Source organism: Panulirus ornatus, chromosome 34 (assembly GCF_036320965.1).
Source record: "Panulirus ornatus isolate Po-2019 chromosome 34, ASM3632096v1, whole genome shotgun sequence".
Taxonomy (NCBI): Eukaryota; Metazoa; Arthropoda; class Malacostraca; order Decapoda; family Palinuridae; genus Panulirus; species Panulirus ornatus.
In genome coordinates, this window is record NC_092257.1 from 13,967,356 (window position 1) to 13,987,956 (window position 20,601).

At 37.8% G+C, this 20,601-nt stretch overlaps 2 protein-coding genes across 5 annotated transcripts; both read right to left on the reverse strand.

Annotated features, from left to right (window-relative positions):
- Nucleotides 1-284: 284 nt before the first annotated feature.
- LOC139759889 (4-trimethylaminobutyraldehyde dehydrogenase-like) lies at nucleotides 285-13,543 on the reverse strand. 3 transcript variants are annotated; one of them, XM_071682437.1, is made up of 13 exons: nucleotides 13,414-13,543; nucleotides 12,157-12,276; nucleotides 10,753-10,863; nucleotides 9,055-9,138; nucleotides 8,818-8,917; nucleotides 6,941-7,053; nucleotides 5,876-6,007; nucleotides 5,127-5,213; nucleotides 4,586-4,726; nucleotides 3,421-3,609; nucleotides 2,854-2,961; nucleotides 2,559-2,677; nucleotides 285-998 (listed from the first exon to the last, which is right to left on the reverse strand). In XM_071682437.1, exons 2-13 carry the CDS (start codon nucleotides 12,274-12,276, stop codon nucleotides 779-781), a joined length of 1,524 nt encoding a protein of 507 aa, XP_071538538.1. In that variant the 5' UTR covers nucleotides 13,414-13,543; the 3' UTR covers nucleotides 285-778. The 3 variants fall into 3 exon arrangements, with proteins under 3 accessions (XP_071538538.1, XP_071538537.1, XP_071538536.1); XM_071682436.1 differs by having other exon boundaries at nucleotides 13,431-13,475; XM_071682435.1 differs by having other exon boundaries at nucleotides 13,341-13,461.
- Nucleotides 13,544-15,186: 1,643 nt separating this feature from the next.
- LOC139760031 (uncharacterized) lies at nucleotides 15,187-19,229 on the reverse strand. 2 transcript variants are annotated; one of them, XM_071682770.1, is made up of 4 exons: nucleotides 19,145-19,229; nucleotides 16,936-17,008; nucleotides 16,022-16,412; nucleotides 15,187-15,751 (listed from the first exon to the last, which is right to left on the reverse strand). In XM_071682770.1, the coding sequence occupies exons 2-4, from the start codon at nucleotides 16,993-16,995 to the stop codon at nucleotides 15,498-15,500; spliced, it is 705 nt and encodes a 234-aa protein (XP_071538871.1). In that variant the 5' UTR covers nucleotides 16,996-17,008; nucleotides 19,145-19,229; the 3' UTR covers nucleotides 15,187-15,497. The 2 variants fall into 2 exon arrangements, with proteins under 2 accessions (XP_071538871.1, XP_071538872.1); XM_071682771.1 differs by having other exon boundaries at nucleotides 15,197-15,751; nucleotides 16,286-16,412.
- Between the last annotated feature and the right edge of the window lie 1,372 nt (nucleotides 19,230-20,601).

Genomic DNA, 20,601 nt, shown 5'->3' on the forward strand with positions numbered 1-20,601 from the left:
AATTATGGCAGATAGATTATGAAGAGCACTTACTATATCTTAAAAGTTATAACTGGTATGGTATTTCTTTCTTATATCCACAAGTGTATTGTGGCCCTTGGCAACTTATGTTACCATAGCAACCCCACTGGCATACTTCTAAATGGTGCACAATTTCAACTTTCAAATGTAGGGTCCTGTATAGAAATGTGAGTGAAAGGAAGTCAGTTTCCACATAGGAAGCATAAATAGGATGCTAAAATTTGCAAGATAAAAATATAGAAATGATTGAATAACAACAAAAGAAAGTATTTTTGTTTATTTCTACACCAATCTTTATTCATTAACAAAATATATAATCTACATTATAACACCTCTGCATATTACATCATCATACATCTAAAGATTTTAACACTTGTTTTGTTGTAATACTGTACAACCCATCAAGTCTTTTTTGCAGTAAATGAAAATACTGATAACACATTATTTACATTATATAATTGTTCATCTTAATTTACTCAATTCCATAACGTACCCTCTAATATGAATTTTTCCTGTTAAACTAGCAGTACTGAATAGTCTGTTACACTTAAACTTAATATCGCAATAGCATTAGTTGAGGGAGACTTCTAAAAGGAGTCCTAGAGTTGGATGATATTAATGAGTATAAAAGCAATAAAGTCCTTCAAGTTGGTCCCAATATAATGAGATATTTGCCATATGAAATGTACATTAAATGCTAATTATTGTTGTCACCATCCTAAATAATGTACTGGAATAACCAGCCATACACAAACTGTTAATCCTGATACAAAGGTCCACAATCAACATCCCCCATCTCTACATATATGGTGCGAGACTGTGTGAAGTAATCTATCACAGCATGACCATTTTCTCGACCAACTCCACTGTGTTTGTAACCTCCAAATGGAACTTCATTCGTGTATAAATTGTATGTGTTAATCCATATGGTTCCTGCTTCAATAGCGTTAGCCACTCTATAACCACGCTGGATGTCTCTGGAAACATAAAAGACTGATATAATAAAAATTCATACATAAACACAGACTACTGGATAGTGGATATGTGGAGTGAATGGATTTAAAATAAATACCTAAAAAAGTAGCAAACAGAACTAAAATTAAATTGGAAGAACACAAGATAATATGTGGATATGGGGTAATATAATGGAGGAAAACTTGCAAAACATGCACAGATCAAACCATCAAAACTGCATGAACTATCATATTTTGTACAGGTACGAAAAGTAAAAGGTATAGATGGACATATTACTAGTATCATCATTATCAATGTCGGCTCAAAGAAAAATATGGGATGTTCAAAGATGTACAAAGACCACAGTGTCTGGATGAGGAACTATAAGCTAACTTACAATTTGTTAAGAAAAAATATATAACTTGTAAGAAATGCTTCATTCAACCGACAGGGGTGCACTCTGCAAAACTGACTATCAACTCAATAGGATATTACATATTTCCTGTCAAGAACATGACTGGGATACTCTATGAATAATTTTTTTCCATGCAAAACTTCAATCATATACTAATCGGGTGCAGCAGTATTGTTCTGAATACCTGCTTGAAAATATTACAGCTGTAACGCATATGTCATTCTTTTTTTTTCTGTTCACTGAAGTTGTCACATTTATGATCAAAATTCTTGACATGCCCATATTTTACTTCTGAAACATGATAATTCTTTAAAAGTACAGAGAAAGCATATACAAAATGGTTAGGTAATATTGTGATGGCAATATGTTATCACTTATGCCGTGCCTTGTACTTCCACAAAGCAGCCAACCCTCTGGTGCACAAAAGTTTAACTCAAAACTCCTCTTGGCAGCACCACTAATGATGACACTTCTGTTCTGCTGCTCAGGAGACTGCATCTTTTCAGAAGTGTTAAGGCCAGGACACTTCACTTGGACCTTGGGTCTGTGTATCTACACAACTCAATGTAACTCCTGCCTCTCCCAAGAAATGACTGCCTGCCAAGCTGGGCCACAAGCAGAAAGTGGCCAAATGGTGTTCACCCAGTGCATGGATAAAAATTTGGCGGTGCCATGGTAAATTATGACACTCATAACCTGATGCCATAGTTATCAAAATTGCATTAGCCATGCTAAACCTGTATACTGTATACCATAGCTGGGAATACAATGGTGAACATGAGACCTCAGTACTTTTGTTATCTGTCTGCTGCATCAGTTTTCATGTTTACTCTCTATAGTTTTGTTATCTGACTACTCTATCAGTATGCATGTAAATCTCAACATAGTTTTCTTATCCATCTACTTTATCAGTTTTCATGTTTAATCCCTACAGTTTTGTTTTCTGTCTGCTCTATGAGTTTTCATGTTCAATATCTTCATATCATATACTTTACAGCTGGTTTTGTTTACTGTTTAATTTTGTTGTACAATTATAACCGAGATAAAAATCAGATGAAGCCTCACACTAATACAAATGGAAATTGCTCACTCTACTTCAAAGATTACATAAAATATATATATAGTAATGTATTGAGATCTTGCATATGACATAAACCTATTTACTTACTTAGTAAACACTGCCCCTGCCAAGCCAAAGTCAGTGTTATTGGCCCGATTAACAGCTTCTTCCTCTGAGTCGAACTGCAGCACTGATGCGACAGAACCAAATACTTCCTCCTTCACAACCTGTTTAACAAATTAAGTGTTTTAAGTCTTTGAGTATGGTGTGGCCTTTTCATCTGCAACGTAACCTTAAGCAGGCAGAGCTTGGTAAAACTTATACTAAACTATACTAATAAATGAAGCTAATTTTACAGTCATTTAAGACAGCAATTAAAGTTTTCACTACTCAAAGATAATACCTTCATGTCATCTTTACAGTCTGTTATCACAGCAGGTGACAGGTACCAGCCACCAGCCAGTTTCCCTTCCAGCATTACACGCTCTCCTCCACACAATACAGTTGCACCCTGTATGAACCAGAAGAAATTTACTGATGTTTATACTTTTCATAATATCTTATTGTGATGTTTAATGCACTTACCAGTCATTTTTCCTTTGTGTACCAAAGACCAAGTAACATTATTCAAAACATCTGTTGAAGAATTGCACATTGTAACAAATGTAATGGAGGTATTGCTGAGGAACATCTTTACAGAGGAGTTGTTTTAAGATTAAACTACTAAATTGCAATTGGTTCACTGATATCATATCATCTGCCTTCCTCAGTATAATGAACATAACCAAAGTACTCCAATGAACTTTGTAAAACAGATCAAACTTTACACATGGAGCAATCTGAATAATGTAACATCCATATCCAGAATTACAGAAGGGAAGTGAAAAAAAATATTACATAATAAGCATCACAAAGAAATAAAAGATTGTAGTTTTAATACTTGTTCATGAATTGCTATGTTCTCACTCACTTCTTCTCTGGCAGAGGTAATATAACTTAGAACCTTCTTGGCATGATCTTCATGAATAGTTGCTCCCACAGTTGTGTCTTCAGCAAATGGGTCTCCAATCTTAAGTTTCTGAGTTGCAGCCACAAAGCATTTGATAAATTCATTGTAAATCCTGCGGTGAACAAATACTCTCGTCCCATTGGAACAAACCTGCAAATATAGAGAAAGATATATACTCTTGATCACCGTTTCCCACATCAGTGAGGTAGCACAAGGAAACAGATGAAGAAAGAATAGCCCATCCATTTATATACACAAATATATATACATAAACACACACACACACACACACACACATAAACATACATATACATATCAAAATATACACATATACAGACATAGAAATATATACACATGTACATATTCATACTTGATAACACAATAAGTGGTAGGCATGCAAAAGAAACAATTTTGGATGCAAATGTACGGAGAGGGGCAGCTGATGGGATGTCTGATTACCCAGTGGAGGGTTGGATGAAGATTTGCATAAATTTTTTGAAGAGGAAATGTTATGGGTAAGAACAGGGTTCTGAAAGTAAGTGTACTTGGAAAAGAGACTTATTTGAAAAAATACTAGACTTGGAGAGACTGAATGTAGAATGGCAAAAGGAGAGAGTAAACAAAGCTAGGGGAGTGGATGAGGAATGGGAGGTATTTAGAGAAGCAGTGCTGGCATGCAGAAAAGAAGTGTGTGGTTACACATAAGGTGAAAGATGGGCAAATGAGAATGGGTAGAGTGATGGCATAACAAAGTAAATTTGCTGATGAAAGAGAAAAGAGAAATATATGGGCAGTACTTACAGGTAAGGAGAGCAAGTGCTTGGGAGAAAATGACAAAAGGTCATGAGTAAATACAGGTGTTGAAAAAGGGGGCAAATGAGAATTTAGGTAATTGGGTATCAATAATCTTCAGAAAAAATAAGGGGGTTAGGAAGAAGGTTAAAAGTGTGAAAAAACAAGAGTGATCTCTTTATCAGAAAATATGTAGATGTGAGGTCCTCACAGTTTGAAAAAGAACTTCCACAGATTATCTTGCTTCATGGTGTTTAGAATTAGATGTACGGACTTGTATGCTTAGAAAATATAAATAAAAGAGACTAATAAAACTTATATTACTGGACTTTACCTGACCCTGAGACAAAAAGTTAGCCATTAATGTTGCCTTGACAGCATTCTCTATGTCAGCATCCTCAAATATAATGAGTGGTGATTTACCCCCAAGCTCTAAGGTAACTAACTTGATACCCTGAGCAGCAGCAGTCATAACCTGAAAACATATCAATATTCAATGTGTTATATATGCCCAATCACAGACAATTTCATGTAGTCACCCTAAACCTGTAACAGGAAGCTTTATCATGGAACTTTTGATTACTACTTTACTGGTAAGAAGCTGAAAAAATTATGCTTGATTCTTATGCTGAAGGCTCCTATCACAGACAAAAGTCCACATCAAGGCCAGGCCTTAATTGAAATACAGAGATAATTATGAAGCAGAAAAGGAGAAGACAAAGGAAAGTATTTATGAATTTAGGAAATACATATACTTTCCATCTCACATACAACTTTTAGTGATAAGATTTATGGAACAAAATAAAGTTAAAGAATAAATATACTTTTCTGTAAAATAAACATCTAACGGGTTTAGGTACAACTTAACTATTTACCTTTACCCCGGTGGGAACAGATCCAGTAAATGATAGCTTGGCCACATCTGGATGGTTACACAACATGGCTCCTGTCTCCCCTTCTCCCTGCAAGTCATAACTGTTTTAAGCATGACAATTGATAATTATAAGAAAACATTTGATATGGTTTCTATTTTCAGTTTCCTTGACTGTTGTGTTAACAGTTTTTTTGGCTATTCTAACAGGTCATTGTCACTTGGTGGTCTATTATATATTTCCCAAATCTCCAAACTTTATTTAAATCTTGCTTCATTTCTATAATCTTCTTTCTGAATTCACTGAATTTATGTTTCTAAGCATACTGTTGATTCATATAAGCTTGTAAAATGTGACAAGTGTTGTCATAAGGTCTCTGAAATATGAATAAAGAAAGGTTTGTCATGACAAATGTTTAGAAGGAATTGTTACTATAATCCATATCTGAATCTGGGAATTAGTTCAAATATTACGACTAGTTAATTGAGAAATCACAAGCATCTTCAGGAACTTTTTGAGCTTTGCTTTAGGAATTTCAAATCTGCCTATCAATTACACAAGGAGAACTCTTGGGGTTAAGCAACAACTAAAATCTCTAAATTTCAACTGGATTCATGTGAAAATATGCTCACAGATGTTGCAAAGCATGGCTCATGGCGTACGATGTTTAGATACTCTAGTGTCAACCTTCCAGGAACATTTTAGATCACAGCTAAGGTAAATTGCAAAAAGACGTAAAAATTTTCACCCACCTGTATAACATTGAAGACTCCAGCTGGTACTCCAGCCTCAGTGAGAATCTCAGCCAGTGTCACAGCTGTGACTGGAGTGAACTGGGAGGGCTTATACACAAATGTATTGCCACATGCCAGCGCTGGTGCCACCTATGTGTGATATGACTATTTCATTTTTATGAATATGTGTACCTAAATAATTCATGGATGACCAAATCATTCAAAGTAATTTCACCAAAACCACAGCCCTACATCTACAACCAGGCTCCTCAGACTTTTCCATGGTTTCCTACATGCTGCATCACATACCCTAGTTCAGTCCACTGACAGCACGTCAACCCCTGTCAACCACACTGTTCCAAAAAGTCAGGTGGGGAGTGCTAATCATCCTCAAAGGCTCAGAAAAGGGTGTCTAAATGTGTGCGAACGTAACCAAGGTGATACGAAAGGAAACAGAGGTAGTACGTTCGAGGAAAGTAAAAAAGTACAGTAATAAATATATATGGCAGGGTGGCGACAGGAATGGCAGAGGGCAGCAAGTTTGAATATGTACATGTGTATATATGTATTTGTCTGTGTATGCATATGTATGTATACGTTGAAATACATAGGTATGTATATGTGCGTGTGTGGGCATGTATGTATATACATGTGTATATACATATCTTCTTTCTTTATACGTGCTTGCCATTTCCTGCACGAGGTAGCGAAAAGAACAGATGACTGAGCCTTAGTGAGAATGAATATTCTCAAGGAAGAATTTGTTTATCATGAATTGAATTCATTTGCAATAAAGCAATTCATCAAATTTTACACAACACACATCCAACAAAGAGTCTATTATAATACAGTTACACAGTAATGGCACCCTGAGCACACACATCCAACGTGCCAGTAATGGCACACCCGAAAATGAGCTGTTATTTACAAAAACCTGTGACAAACTTAGTCTTGGCAAATCTTTACACACACACACACACACACACAGCTGGAGTATATACTAGAATTCTGAATGTATGATATATCAAACACTAATCCTTTATGCAGGAAGTATGGTGCAAAAAATGAAGCAACAATAACTACCTTCCACACACAAGTTTGCATTGGAAAATTCCAAGCTCCAACTCCTCCAATCACCCCAAGTGGTTCCTTCTGAACCATAGCAAATGAACCCCCATGCAGGGGAACATATTGACCTGCAAAAAAGAAAATGCATTAAGTGAAGTTATAGTAAAGCTACATATATAATCCTAATAATCTAGCAAAACCTATTCACTAACTTATGACAGTTTGGCTCAAGGCATTTACATTTGAGATGCTTGAGAATTGGGGTACAAACTCAATTTGAAACACACATACCTCTGACTTAAGCCAGGTTTGAAAAAATCACCTAATATTTCTCAAGTACAAAACAATCTTTTCCTTTAACCTTTTAGATGTAATGGTCGACTTCAGTCAACAAAAGCCTTACAAAACATTAAGTGGTACAGATGACTGTAATCTACATCTGTCAGAAAATGTCTCTCCTTACCCCAAAAATCTTCCATTTTCTCTGAATTCACTGAAAACCACAACCTCCAGACATTCACAGTACACAGAATGCAAAAAATAGCAGTCATTTGTAACCCATGTGGACATTTCAACTTTTTAGCTCAGAGTGAAAAAAAGCTCAAGGGTGGATCAGGTGTTTGCTTTGAAGAGTATGTGTGAAAAATACTTAGATAAACAGATGGATTTGTATGTGGCATTCAGGGCTCTGGAGAAGGAATATGATAGGGTTGGTAGAGATCCTTTGTGGAAGCTCTGAAGATATATGCTGTGGGAGATAAGCAGCTAGAAGCAGTGAAAATTTTTATGAATGGTGTAAGGCATGTGTACACGTACGATGAGAGGAGTGAATGGTTCCCCAAAAAGTTGGTCTGCGGCAGGGGTGTGTAATGTCACCATGATTGTTTAATTTGTTTATGAATGGAGTGGTGAGGGAGGTAAATGTGAGTGTCTCGGAAAGAAGGGTGAGTATGTAGTCTGTTGGGGATGAAAGAGACTGGGAAATGAGTCAGGTGCTCTTTGCCAATGATACAGCACTGGTAGTTGATATGAGTGATAAACTGCTGAAGGTGGTTACTGAGTTCGGAGAAGTGTGTGAAAGGAGAAAGTTGAGAGTAAATGTGAATAAAAGCATAGTTACTAGTTTCAGCAATGAATGGGACCATGGAAGTGGAAGTAATTCATTGGGTGGGGGGGAAAGATAAGCTTCTGGGAGCAATGAAGAATGTGTGGAGAGAACATTATCTTGGAGAGCAAAAATGGGTATGTCTGAAGGAATGGTAGTTCCAACAATATCATATGGTTGTGAGGCATGGGCTATTGATAGGGTTATGTGGAGATAGGTGGATGTGTTGGAAGTGAAATGTCTGAGGACAATACATGGTGTGAGGTGGTTTGATCGAGTAGGTCATGAAAGGGTAAGAGAAATGTGTGGAAATAAAAAGAGTGTGGTTAAGAAAGCAGAAGAGGGTGTGTTGAAATGACTTGGACATATGGAGAGAATGAGCAAGGAAAGATTGACAAAGAAGATATATGTGTCAGAGGTGAAGGGAACAAGGAGAAGCAGGTGACCAAATTGGAAATGGAAGGATGGAGTGAAAAGGATTTTGAGCAATTGGGGCCTGAACATACAGGAGGGTGAGAGGCATGAAAGGAACAGAGTAAACTGGAATGACATGGTATATTGGGGTCAACATGCTGTCAATGGAAGCAGGGGCTGGAAATCATCCCTTTCAATTTCTACTTTTCCACAAGAAGGAACAGAGACGGGGGCCAAGTGGGGATTTTCCCACTAAGGCTCAGTCCTCTTGTCTTGACACTACCTCGCTATTGTGGGAAAAGGTGAATTTGAATGAAAATATGTAGAAAAAAGCCCAATAAAAAATAGAATACATAGGTTTCAATCTGCATACCAACAATAGCTGGAGCCAAGCCACCATAATACTCCAGAGCATCAGCACATGATGTGATATCCACCCGGGCTTCCCATATAGGTTTTCCAGTGTCGTGTACCTTTAAATCAGAAAACAGCAGATTAAAGCATTACTAATGATTGTATGTACAAGAATACATATCTATAATACATGTACACATTGTATATATATATTGAATTGTCAATTATATATGATAATCAAAGGCAAAGGTCTTACCTCCAATTTGGAAATGTCCTCCAAATTTTCTCTGATGATACGGCTAGCTGCCATCAACTTTTGACCACGCTCTCGACCAGACAGCTTTGAAAAAAGTGAAACATATAATAAAAAATTCTAAGTATCTGTATGTGAATGACAGCAGTCTTGTAACATATATCACGAAAGAATGAATGTGAAGTATAAAAGGGTTTGGAAGAGACCATACATAATCCAGATACTTTTCATCTATCAAATGCAAACAACGTACAAAGAAACAAACTGATACCTCTCGGAACAGAAGTATAAACAAAGTTTACAAATAATGTCTTACAACAACAAAGTGGGTCAGAGGAAGATTCTGAAGGGTTGCATAAGAATTATGCATGCACAGGGGTTATAAAACTCCAGTAATCATCTAACTATTTGAGAGAAAAGTATCATTACAGGATGAAATACCTCCAGACCCCTAGTTCCTAACAAATACCATGGTTATAATGGTGCCATGTTTAATATATACTAACAGATTTATTTTCCCAGAATCTTTCCTTATGCATCAATCACTACCAAACTTTCACCATAATTAAGTTCCAAAAACATGAGAACTATTCAAAGTTTCCCATCAATATAATGGAACTCAAAATGAGAAGAAAAGGTAGGTAGAAGCTAACACTGCCTCACATCTCTATGAACAAAAATTTTCTATTTTATGCTTTGCTTCCCATGATAATCAATTCTCACTCAGCAGTTCCCCAAAGTCCTGCCCAGTCTGGTGTTTAATAATCATATTGCAATCTATTTGATACTTACTATTCTTTAACTTCTGATATGGAAGTCACCTTTCTCTTAGACAGTTATGTAATACTTCCAATACAGAAATGTTAAATGAGTATCTTGCATCTAAAAGGATGATGTCATGTGCTATATGAGCATTGACCCAACACATAAAGAAAGAACTGTACAGCTGGTTGATAATGATGGGTTAGAGTGAATGAAATTATACCAATACAAAATGAAAATATATCCTAACAAAATCCTTACAAGATATGCTCCTATTCATGCTACACAATGGCTCCTTGATGGGAGACCCATAAAAATTCTGTGATATACTCACATTTCAAATACCTTTCTGCATCAAAATAATTTGTTTTATCAGTAAAGAGCCAATACTGACAGAAAATATGACCCCATGATGCCTTTACAATGTAACTTCATTTTCTAAATCATGGACCTATTAATACAATCACTAGTTACTGCAATTAATTTGTATACACCTTAATTGGAATACAGGAAAAGAAAATACTACACACATTGATACTGCACCTCTAGAACAATAACAGGTGCTGATGACATTATAGTATGTCAGAGCAAGTTTATTACTCTGGTGCCTCACACTATCTAATGTATGTTTTTCATTATTATATGAATATTCACTGAGTTATTTAAATCCAGAAGTATGTAGTTAGATTTAATAGTTTTATCTAAGTAACATACAAAAGCCAAGGATTACCATAATCATACTGCTTTGTTATTTGCCTAGATATATCTGAAATCATTATGTCATGATATGTGCAATTCTAAATCATCAAATCAGTTTTCAAATATTCATCAGCTAGTACTGCATGTCACAATGAAATTTTTTCATTATCAAAGAATATTAAAAACATTAATCAATGATTACATTGCCAAATAAGCTTACAAACATCAATCAATAAGTACTTTACGCCATGTTGGGAATACTCCTCTCGCACTCGCAACTGCATGGTTGACCTCAGCCAGCCCTGAGATTGGCACCTCACACAAGACCTGGCCCACTGCAGGTTCTGTTACCTATAACAAATAACAAGACACTGTTAGATATTCATTATTCAAGAACACAGAATAAATAACATGTCTGCTCAGATGTTTACTATATTTGACCAATGAACAAATGACAAAGCAGTTAAAATATTTTCTGCACATGACTACTGAACAAATAAACATAGCACTGTTAAGATGTAGTAATCAAAGAGAAGCAGTTCATCAAGCCATGAGATTCAGAGGCAAAAACTGTAGAGGATTATGTAAGGATATGTGAGGAACTGAATAAAAAAAATCAAAAGTGTTTTTACAGTGGAAAACTTAAGAAGGCTGGGAATAAGGCTGCATCAAAAAAATTACGAAGGTGAAAACTTTGTGAGTGACACTGGCTCGGTGCCCAGCTAAGATGTCAGCTAAAAACTTTTAGCCTTTTCTGTGATGGGTGATGTCAAGTATCTTCTGTGTGAGGGTATGTCTGGGGATGGTGTCAAAAGCTTTGCTGATGTATACTGGAACCACAGCTGAGCAGGTGGTTAAGGTCAGTTGAAGCCATCCAGTATATGTGTTCCATGAGGTTTGTGTGAACCATGGTAGTGGAGTGGTTGCATCTAAAACTATGCTCTGCATGTAAATGGCATGAGCTGGGTGATTCCGTTGTGGATCCATTTTTCAAATGGATCCACATAGGAAACATAGGGAAACAAAATTTTCTTAGAAAGAGATAAAAGGAAAAATTGTACTTTAGCAGTATCAAGTCTCACAAGATTACTGCTTGTCCAATCCAAAATGATGCACAGGTCAAAAATGAGGGGGGGAATATGATAAGTATGAGAAAGAGAAAGAGTATGAAAGGGAGGAGAGGAAGAAGAACAAGCTGTGGCATGTAAAGTGGAAACATCAGCAAAAGAGTGAATAGGGCTAGCAAGATAAATGAAGATCAATTGCTGAGAGAAGATAGACAATACCTGATAGGACAGAACCCTGAGGAACATCACTATTGATAGGATAGGAGTGGAAAGTTTTTCCATTATTTTGTGGTTCGTGCAGTTTCCTGTTTGGTCTTTGCTTCATTAATCACGCTGTTAATGATGTTTCTGAGAGTTTAGATCTGCTCTACAGTCTATCTTCCAGGGGTTAACTTTGTCAGAGTGTGTTTCTTTGACCTATGAGGTTTATTGTTCACTCGCAAAATAATTTTTGATAACTAATAATTAGTGTATTCAAATGCTCACACTTCATACATCACAAAATTATTTCAAGTTTAAATATTGAAGATACAACAATCTAAAACAATTCTCACTCATGTACTCTACATAACTTCACCTTCATGGAGCCACTTGAGTCACAAGGCTCACAACGCTTGCCAGCCACATAGTTCCAGGGGCCTGTTATTGTCCTTGTGATGCCACGATTAATAACTCGACTTGAAAGACCACTTGCCATCTGGAAAATGCAGCAATGTTCTACTAGAGTCTTATGTAAAATAGCAGTGAGCATCAGTTTTACCTAACTACCTATATATGATGATGTAAAGCCTCTCATTAACAGTTAAATGTATCATTCGTCTGGGAGAAATGGTTATGTGAAAAATTACAACAATAGGAATCAACTGAACTCATTCCTTTCATTCCTGATTCATGAATCATTATTGTCACAGAGTAATCTAGTTCACAAGTGAAAAAATCACAACTGAGATAAATTCAAAAATTGGAATAGATTTAAGGATGCACATGACTCAAATCATATCAAATACTTTATTTTGCAATGCAAAACATTTTTTTACCTGTTTGGAATATTTTCCTACTTATACTGTTTGAGTTTGAAAACTTATGGGACCCCATCTCTTGACTATTCTCTATTACCATATACCTTTTTAAATTCATGTATTCTATCTGCATTGAACATGACTTCACATATGCCAGCCAGAGCACCTTACAGATATGCTCTGTAATCTCCAACCTCATGTAATCAGCACCTTAGTGATATGTTCTGTAGCCTCCAGCCTCACACTTGACACAGCACTTTACAGATATGCTCCATAGCCTCCAGCCTCACACCTGACAGTGCCACTGAGATATGCTACGTAGCCTTGAACATCACACATGACAGCACCTTACAGATATGCTACGTAGCCTCCAACATCACTTCTGACAGTACCTCAAAGATATGCTACGTAGCCTTGAACATCACACCTGACAGTACCTTACAGATTTACTGTGTGGCCTCCAGCCTCACACCTGACAGTACCATACATGCTACAGAGCCTCCAGCCTCACACTTGATAGTGCCTTACAGATACGCTTCATAGCCTCCAGCCTCACACCTGACAAAGAACTTTACAGATATGTTCACTGCCTCCAGTGTCACACATGACATACTATAAAGAAATATCCCGTAGCCTCCTGCCTCATTCATTCTACAGTACCTTGAGAGAAATCCTCTTGCCCCATATCTGACAATACCTCACAGATATCCTCAAAAGCCTCCAACCTCACATATGACAGTACCTTAGAGAAATATTCCGTAGCCTTCAGCATTACACTTGACACTGTACATTACATGAGATAAATATTCCGTTACCTTCGTCTTCTACACACCTTCCAGGGTACACGCTCAGCTGTACCCATTCACATGTGTCACAGAGTCCAGTTCGTATTAAGATAAAAAGAACGCTGCAAACCTCTACGGAATCTATTTTTTTGATATTATCCTCTTAGGTCTATGATACGAAGCAACAATATTATAGTATTATATTCTTATCATTACATATCTAAGGTATCTGTATACGAGCTTTAAATACCTAAGGGTCATCAGGTAACTTTCTATCAGGTGGACCCATGGCAACAAGATTGTGTCAAATGTACGAGACTTTTGTTATTTTATCAATATTTTCTTTAGATAATAGAGAAAATATCACTCAACAAGCAAAATATGCTATTCATTGATAATTTGTAGAGCTTGCAATGAAATCAGTTACGGTAGAAAGTATATGATTGTCATGGACGTATATATAAAAGTCAGGTAAAGCCATCAATTCAATGATTTGGGGAGAAAAGTTTGCCCTTGGTGCTTTCCTATCTATAACTGAAACATATATATATATATATATATATATATATATATATATATATATATATATATATATATATATATATATATATGCTGATAACCATAAAGTTCCTTGAGTGCTTTATCTCTTAACAGTGTATGTTGTTCTTACTTCATTTACTTTAAATGCCAGGGTGCTGTGTGACCACTGGACTGTTTCTCGTCTGTCTCTATGTTTTTCTTTACTCTAAGATCTGTACTATGTCATATCAAAAACTCTTCACTGCACAGTCTTTGTACTAATTGGATCATTAAATAATGAAAATGAAACTTATGTGCTGTATTGTGCAGTGATGTACGACATCTCTTACTGAATTTTATGGGTACTTCTTGATAATCTACTGCACGAAGACTGCACACTTAAGTATGTACCTAAATTTAGTGACTGTCTTTGTAAGGTACGTTCACCATGAACTGGTGTTTCACCAAGCCAGTGCTTAAACTGCTGTTAGACATCATGGGACAATTGTGCATTCTGGTCTTCCAGGTTACCACAGATGCAGAGGCGACGAACAACACCTGTTATTAGAGACGAGCAACTAAAGTCATTTCCCCTTTCTTCATGCAGGACATAAGTTTGGATAGTTCTCGGGGTTCTAAAGGTGGTTAAGTGAGGGTTTTCTAAGTTCTGCCGATTTTTGGGGAAGGTACTTACTCATAGGTTCTGTTGACATTTAAAGGTTCTACCAATTCTTAGATTAATTAAGCCGGTTAATAGTTAGGTGAAGGAACTTTTAGTATGATGAGCAATCAGATCGGAAAAGGGATGACTTCTCTTCCTTGTGCTTAGACTTGTTTGGATGATGACCATTGAGTTCATGATCATACTGGTAGTTGAGGGTAAGTATATCCCATGCTTTTGTTTGGAAAATGAAGAACGAAGAGATATCGATGAAATCAAAGGATGAAACTGGACCTAGTCATTTGTAGCATGAGTAGAAAATATACGTATATATGCCAACAAATTTAACATTTATTTAATATTGCTAGATATGTGGAATGGAATACATGTTCTACAGGGTTTACTAAATACAATCTGCAATACTTAATTAGCGACCTGCGCCAATTGCATACACACACTCGCGAGTATAAAACTGTCACCAAGTGACACACAATTATATAGTAATCGCACACCTCTCCGCATTGGACAAATGTGTAATTACTTACACACACATTATATATATATATATATATATATATATATATATATATATATATATATATATATATATATATATATATATATATATATAATGAATTTTCTAAACACCTTGAAACAAGAGATGTTCAGGGTGTAAGTATATATTTGTCTCACGGTACTCGTGCGTAAGAAAAATCATTTTTCATATCTAAAAGTAAAGTCAGTGATATCATTTTCGGTAAAATTCATCAGACACACATGTGTATACTATACATAAGGGTATTCTGTGAGCACATCAACATACAGGTACTCTTTGTGTCAAACATCACACAGCCACACTCACATAACTGTGTAGTGTTGTAACGAAATCAATGATGCTAATGTCGTCGGCCTTTCCCATGGACCGCTCGCAGCTTTAGATCACCCTGTGAATCAGACGTCGGAAGGATTTCAAGAACCCAGATATTCCCTCCTCTTGGCTACGATTGCCATTAGTTTTTCCACGGCCACCATTAGTAGCGCGAACAATGCCTCCAGCAGCAGGACCATCATCTGTGGACTCTCTCTTGGGTACGAGCTGTTTCTGGGGCCTTCGTCTACCACGGATGCTGGGTCGGCGGTGAGGTATCCGACCTGGTCGACGGTTGGGTCGACGCTTCGGTCTGTTCCCTGGAAAACAAGATATGTCGAGAGTGGCCTTTTTTTTTTTTTAACTGTTTTAGAATCTTAAGTGTGAGTGAGACAATCAAATGTTCATTTGCAGCTATTTGCTGTTGTACATGTTTTATACTCAATATCACAATATTCACTCAAAGGCAATAACTTGACCGACGAAAAAATATAAAATGGATGGAAAACTGGGGGAATTATGGTTTCAAGGAAAAAGCTGTTGTGTGATTTAAAGCTACATGCCAGACTGTGGGGAAGATGATGTGCTACCTTGGAATATAGGTCCGACGATGACTGTTGTTGGAAGGTTTGGTTCTCGAGTGTCACTGTGTGAGGCTGGAGAATTTGGAGGTGCTGGTGGTGGTCTAGGGGCCTGAGGACCGAAGTCCGGGAAGTGATTAGGTGCACTTAACTCGGGGATAGTGAAAGGTGGTGGTCCTCCCACAGGAGGCACGGGTTCGAACCCATCTGAGGGTACTAGGCTGTTGAATTCACCCAAGGAATTCAGGCCTGAAGGGCGAGGCAGGTTGTTACCTTGGAAGAAGCCAATATCGTCTTGGGGCTGAAGTTCGATGCCTTCCCTGTAGTCATAGTCAATCTGACGGTGTGTGGGAGCTTCGAACCTATCCAGGAGTCCATTTGCGTCTTCGACGTGATATTCCTGTAACGCGGTCAAAGCTGTCATTTATATGATATGAACAAAGGAGCTCAGTGATTTAATGTGACAGTGGATAAGATTTTCGGGTAATTTACAATTCTCAGATTCTAAGGTCAGTAAAGTGGTGGTAGTAGTGAGGGTGATGACTGAAAATGATGGCAGTGAAGGTGATTAAGTAAGGCAGTCTCTACACAATATGCTGTCAAGAAAGATGGCTTTCTACTGGCCAAGTTAGTTCGACACTGCCTCCTGTGCTTTAGAACGAACATTAACAATAATGATATACAATCTCTATAGTAAGAAATCTAACGAAATGTCCTGAAACAGAAAGATTTCAAGACATTTCAATCTCTTAACTATTCTACTTATGGTAATTTCGCTGAAAAAAAGAGGGTAACTGCAAGGAGTAGAGATTATCTAAATTCTTTGGTAACTGACGGATATCTTTTATCAAGCAATATTTGAATACCCCGGAAAGATATGATGGAAAAATCTACTTCGAACATAAATGAAAAATTAAGCTTACGGATGCCAGCACCGACATAGTGGCCACCAACAACACGGCCGCTCCTAGTAAGACTCGCATGCTGCTGGTTAACCTGGAAGTGAGAAAGTGAATATGAAAACTAATGTAATTTTTTAATGCATTTATAGTGGGGAGGGCAGGATAGTCTGATGAAGTTTAAAAAAGGGGTAAAGCTTTCTCTTTTTACTTGAAGATGTGATTTGTAAATGTTTTGGAATGAGAAATGTCTAGTACTGTTGCAATGCAATAAGTAATAAGCATACTGAGGCGAGATTGTATGAGAATTTCTGCTCTGCAGGTGTTGAATGCTTTTGGAAGGTAGCTGGTGATTGTTCTGAGTGCTCGTTTGTGTTTCTATATAAATAATTAGCAAGGGTTTGTATAAACTGGACATCTATATATTTTGACCGAGTAACACGACAAGCCCGATGCCAAACTCGAGTACGAGAGTCACACGCAGGTGAACAGAAACAGCACATTTCCCCTTCCTCATTCTTCCGTGGAAATATAATACACGAAAGTGCACTCAGACTATCGTGTTTCGTTTTTCCTCGTGGTTATCGGCAAATACTTAGAGTACGCTCATCACTGTGATTTATATGCAATACATATATACATAGAGAGAGAGAGAGAGAGAGAGAGAGAGAGAGAGAGAGAGAGAGAGAGAGAGAGAGAGAGAGAGAGAGAGAGAGAGAGCCTGATAGGTGCCCAATTCATCGACCGACCCTATGTGGAGAATGAACAGTGTGGACCAACTGCCACTACAAAACGAATAGCGAAGGATGCGACGGCATAAGTAATAAGTCTGGTTATATTCCTGACGTAAATACGCGTATCAGAGAACCGACACATATACCCAATTGCAGAAGAAATTGCAAGGGACAAGATGGAACCGTGGAAGTGAGAGCGTGTACCAAGTCATCGCATGTTTTCCAACCGTCGTAAGGCATCCTATATCATCTCAAGCCAGGAGAAATCTAACCACGATGATGCATCATTTCTCCACTCCATATCTGCTCTTGAAATCATCATCTGCCCCCACACCAGCAGTCGCCTTCTGAAATATTCTTGATATCAGTGTATAAAGGACTACAGTCTAAACCCTACGACACGTCCTTCAGTAGAAATAAGAGTATGAAACCAACTAGATTATTCACTGTAGTGCACGACGACACAAACGCGCTATCACCGACCAAGTGCACTTTTATCACCCATCGCATCACTCAGTTTGACGACAGCCTCTGCAAACTTCTCTGCACTTCCTCCCGCACTTTGATAACCGGATGAATAACATCTATTACAGCATTCAAGAAAAATACGGGCCTCTTATCCCATGACCCGCATCATCTGATAATTGTAAATCCGGAGGCATTAAATCGACACCTGTTCCCAGGTGCCCTTATACCTTACCCGACGCCGTCGCTACAACACTGGATTGTACTAGGTCATCGATGTCAACTTCCTCACTCTGCCGATCATGTCAGTCTCCATCGTCAACGCTGCGTTCATATCCAGTGCTCATCGTCACCTTAAATCATATCTACATAATCACAAGACCGATCATCGACTGAATAACCTCGCTTTTCTTAATATGCCCAGATATGGATATAGACATCGATGTTGTCTTCAACTAATTCATCGCCACAGGACACCATTGTCTTGCCTTCGTCTGATTAAACTGGTGTATATACGTTTATAACATTCATTGTATACAAATGTTGAACCAAAGACTGTTTTTTGGTTCACACCAGTCTCTACTTCCAGCAGCAAGGAGTTGGTTTGGCGTAAATGCTTCAACGAAACAGTATTCCATTTGTAGAGCAAGCTCCGTCATAGGAGGCTTTTCACCTGCGATCTTACCTCAGCAGTTCTATAACAAACACCTATATATATATATATATATATATATATATATATATATATATATATATATATATATATATATATATATATGACCAAGCATACGCAAAGTACCCATTTATTGAGCAACTCCTCTGATGGACGTCAAGTTCCGTAGGCTACTTGTAATACGAGCCTACCTGCTTCATAACCTAGCAACCTTGATCATAATATGAATTGATCGTTAATCGTTCTCCACTTTTTACTCTACAGAATCACCACACAAAAAGCCGAGTTCGATTAAATCCATGAGCACTCCTTGGAGTCCCAGTAGACGTTTTCGGGCCATGCACTTGCAAAGTTCACTCACGATAAAGCTTGATTCTACTGTAGAAGTGTTCCGGCCAACCTCACCACTGTCGCATCTCCTCAGGAGAACCTCTGTAGTAAAAGTAAGAGTCGGAGGATGGACCCTGATATATATATATGGTGTTGGGGTTTGTGGCAACCTTTCATGACCACCCACTGGCTGTGCCGCCCTCGTCGTCTACGCTACATGAATGCTCGTGCACGGAAAACACGCACACTTTCTCTCGAGTATAGGGTCGTTGTATAGTATCAGTGTGTTAGAAACAGACCCCTCTTAAATTCTGTAAAACTGTAACCTATGGTATATATATATATATATATATATATATATATATATATATATATATATATATATATATATATATATATTTCTAGATTAATATCCTAAAATAAACAGCTACGGCAAATAGCACAGTTTACTGTCTTTGTTATAGCTTTCCGTTGGGGGGGTTTCTTACTCGGTGTCAAACTGAAGCCTAGTATCTTACAGCATAAGGACGAACCCTAGCTCCCGAACCTAGTCATACAGCGATTGCGTCGTCACATGCCGGTCACTTCGGTGCCATCTCAAACACCGTTTCCCACTAGCTCATTATATGGGTCCCTTGGTAACTTGTTGATTTGAAGCGAATGTCTAGTGCCTGAAAAGCATTCATACAACTTTAATAAAGATATTCAAGATAATGAGGTGCTCTTTGCACTTATATAACGACAGTCCGCTAAGCACAGACGAACTCATTTATTGCATATAACACACAACGAATATAAGGTTGTCGCAAATGAGGTTGATATGAGCGTCACTCTAATGCTCTTGTTTATCTGATACGTACACAAGAGCCAGGGAACCTACAGCTGGTGGCTCCCACGTCAACGTAGAGTATACGACAGTGGCAAAGTCTAACGTAAATTTACAGATTGTATAAAACCTATCAACCAAACTAAACCAGACTTATCTTACCAAGCGTCGCGAAGCTTGGGTTGTTTGGCGGGGACGTATATTTAAGCACATGCAAGGCACACCTTGTCAGGTTAAAAACCACCTCATCTTTACCAAATGGCGTCCCAGCTACGTCTCTTCGTATATCAACTAACTGTTATATTTCTTCTATCTCCCTTGGTGATGTGATCATCACACGAAAGTGCAGTTGGGAACTTTGCGTGTTTCGTTTCCCCGACGACTCATGCACACATGCGGAGGATGGGGGTGCAATTTCATGTGTGGCGGGGTGGCGGCGGAATGGATGAAGGCAGCATGTATTGATAGGTACATGTGTGTATATGTATATGCCTGTGTATGTATATGTATGTACACATTGAAATATATAGGTATGTGTACGTGCGTGTGTGGGCGTTTATGTACATACATTCGTATGAGGGTGGGTTGGGCCATTCTTTCGTCTGTTTCCTTGCGCTACCTAGCTAACGCGAGAGACAGCGGCAAAGTATAATGAAAAAAAT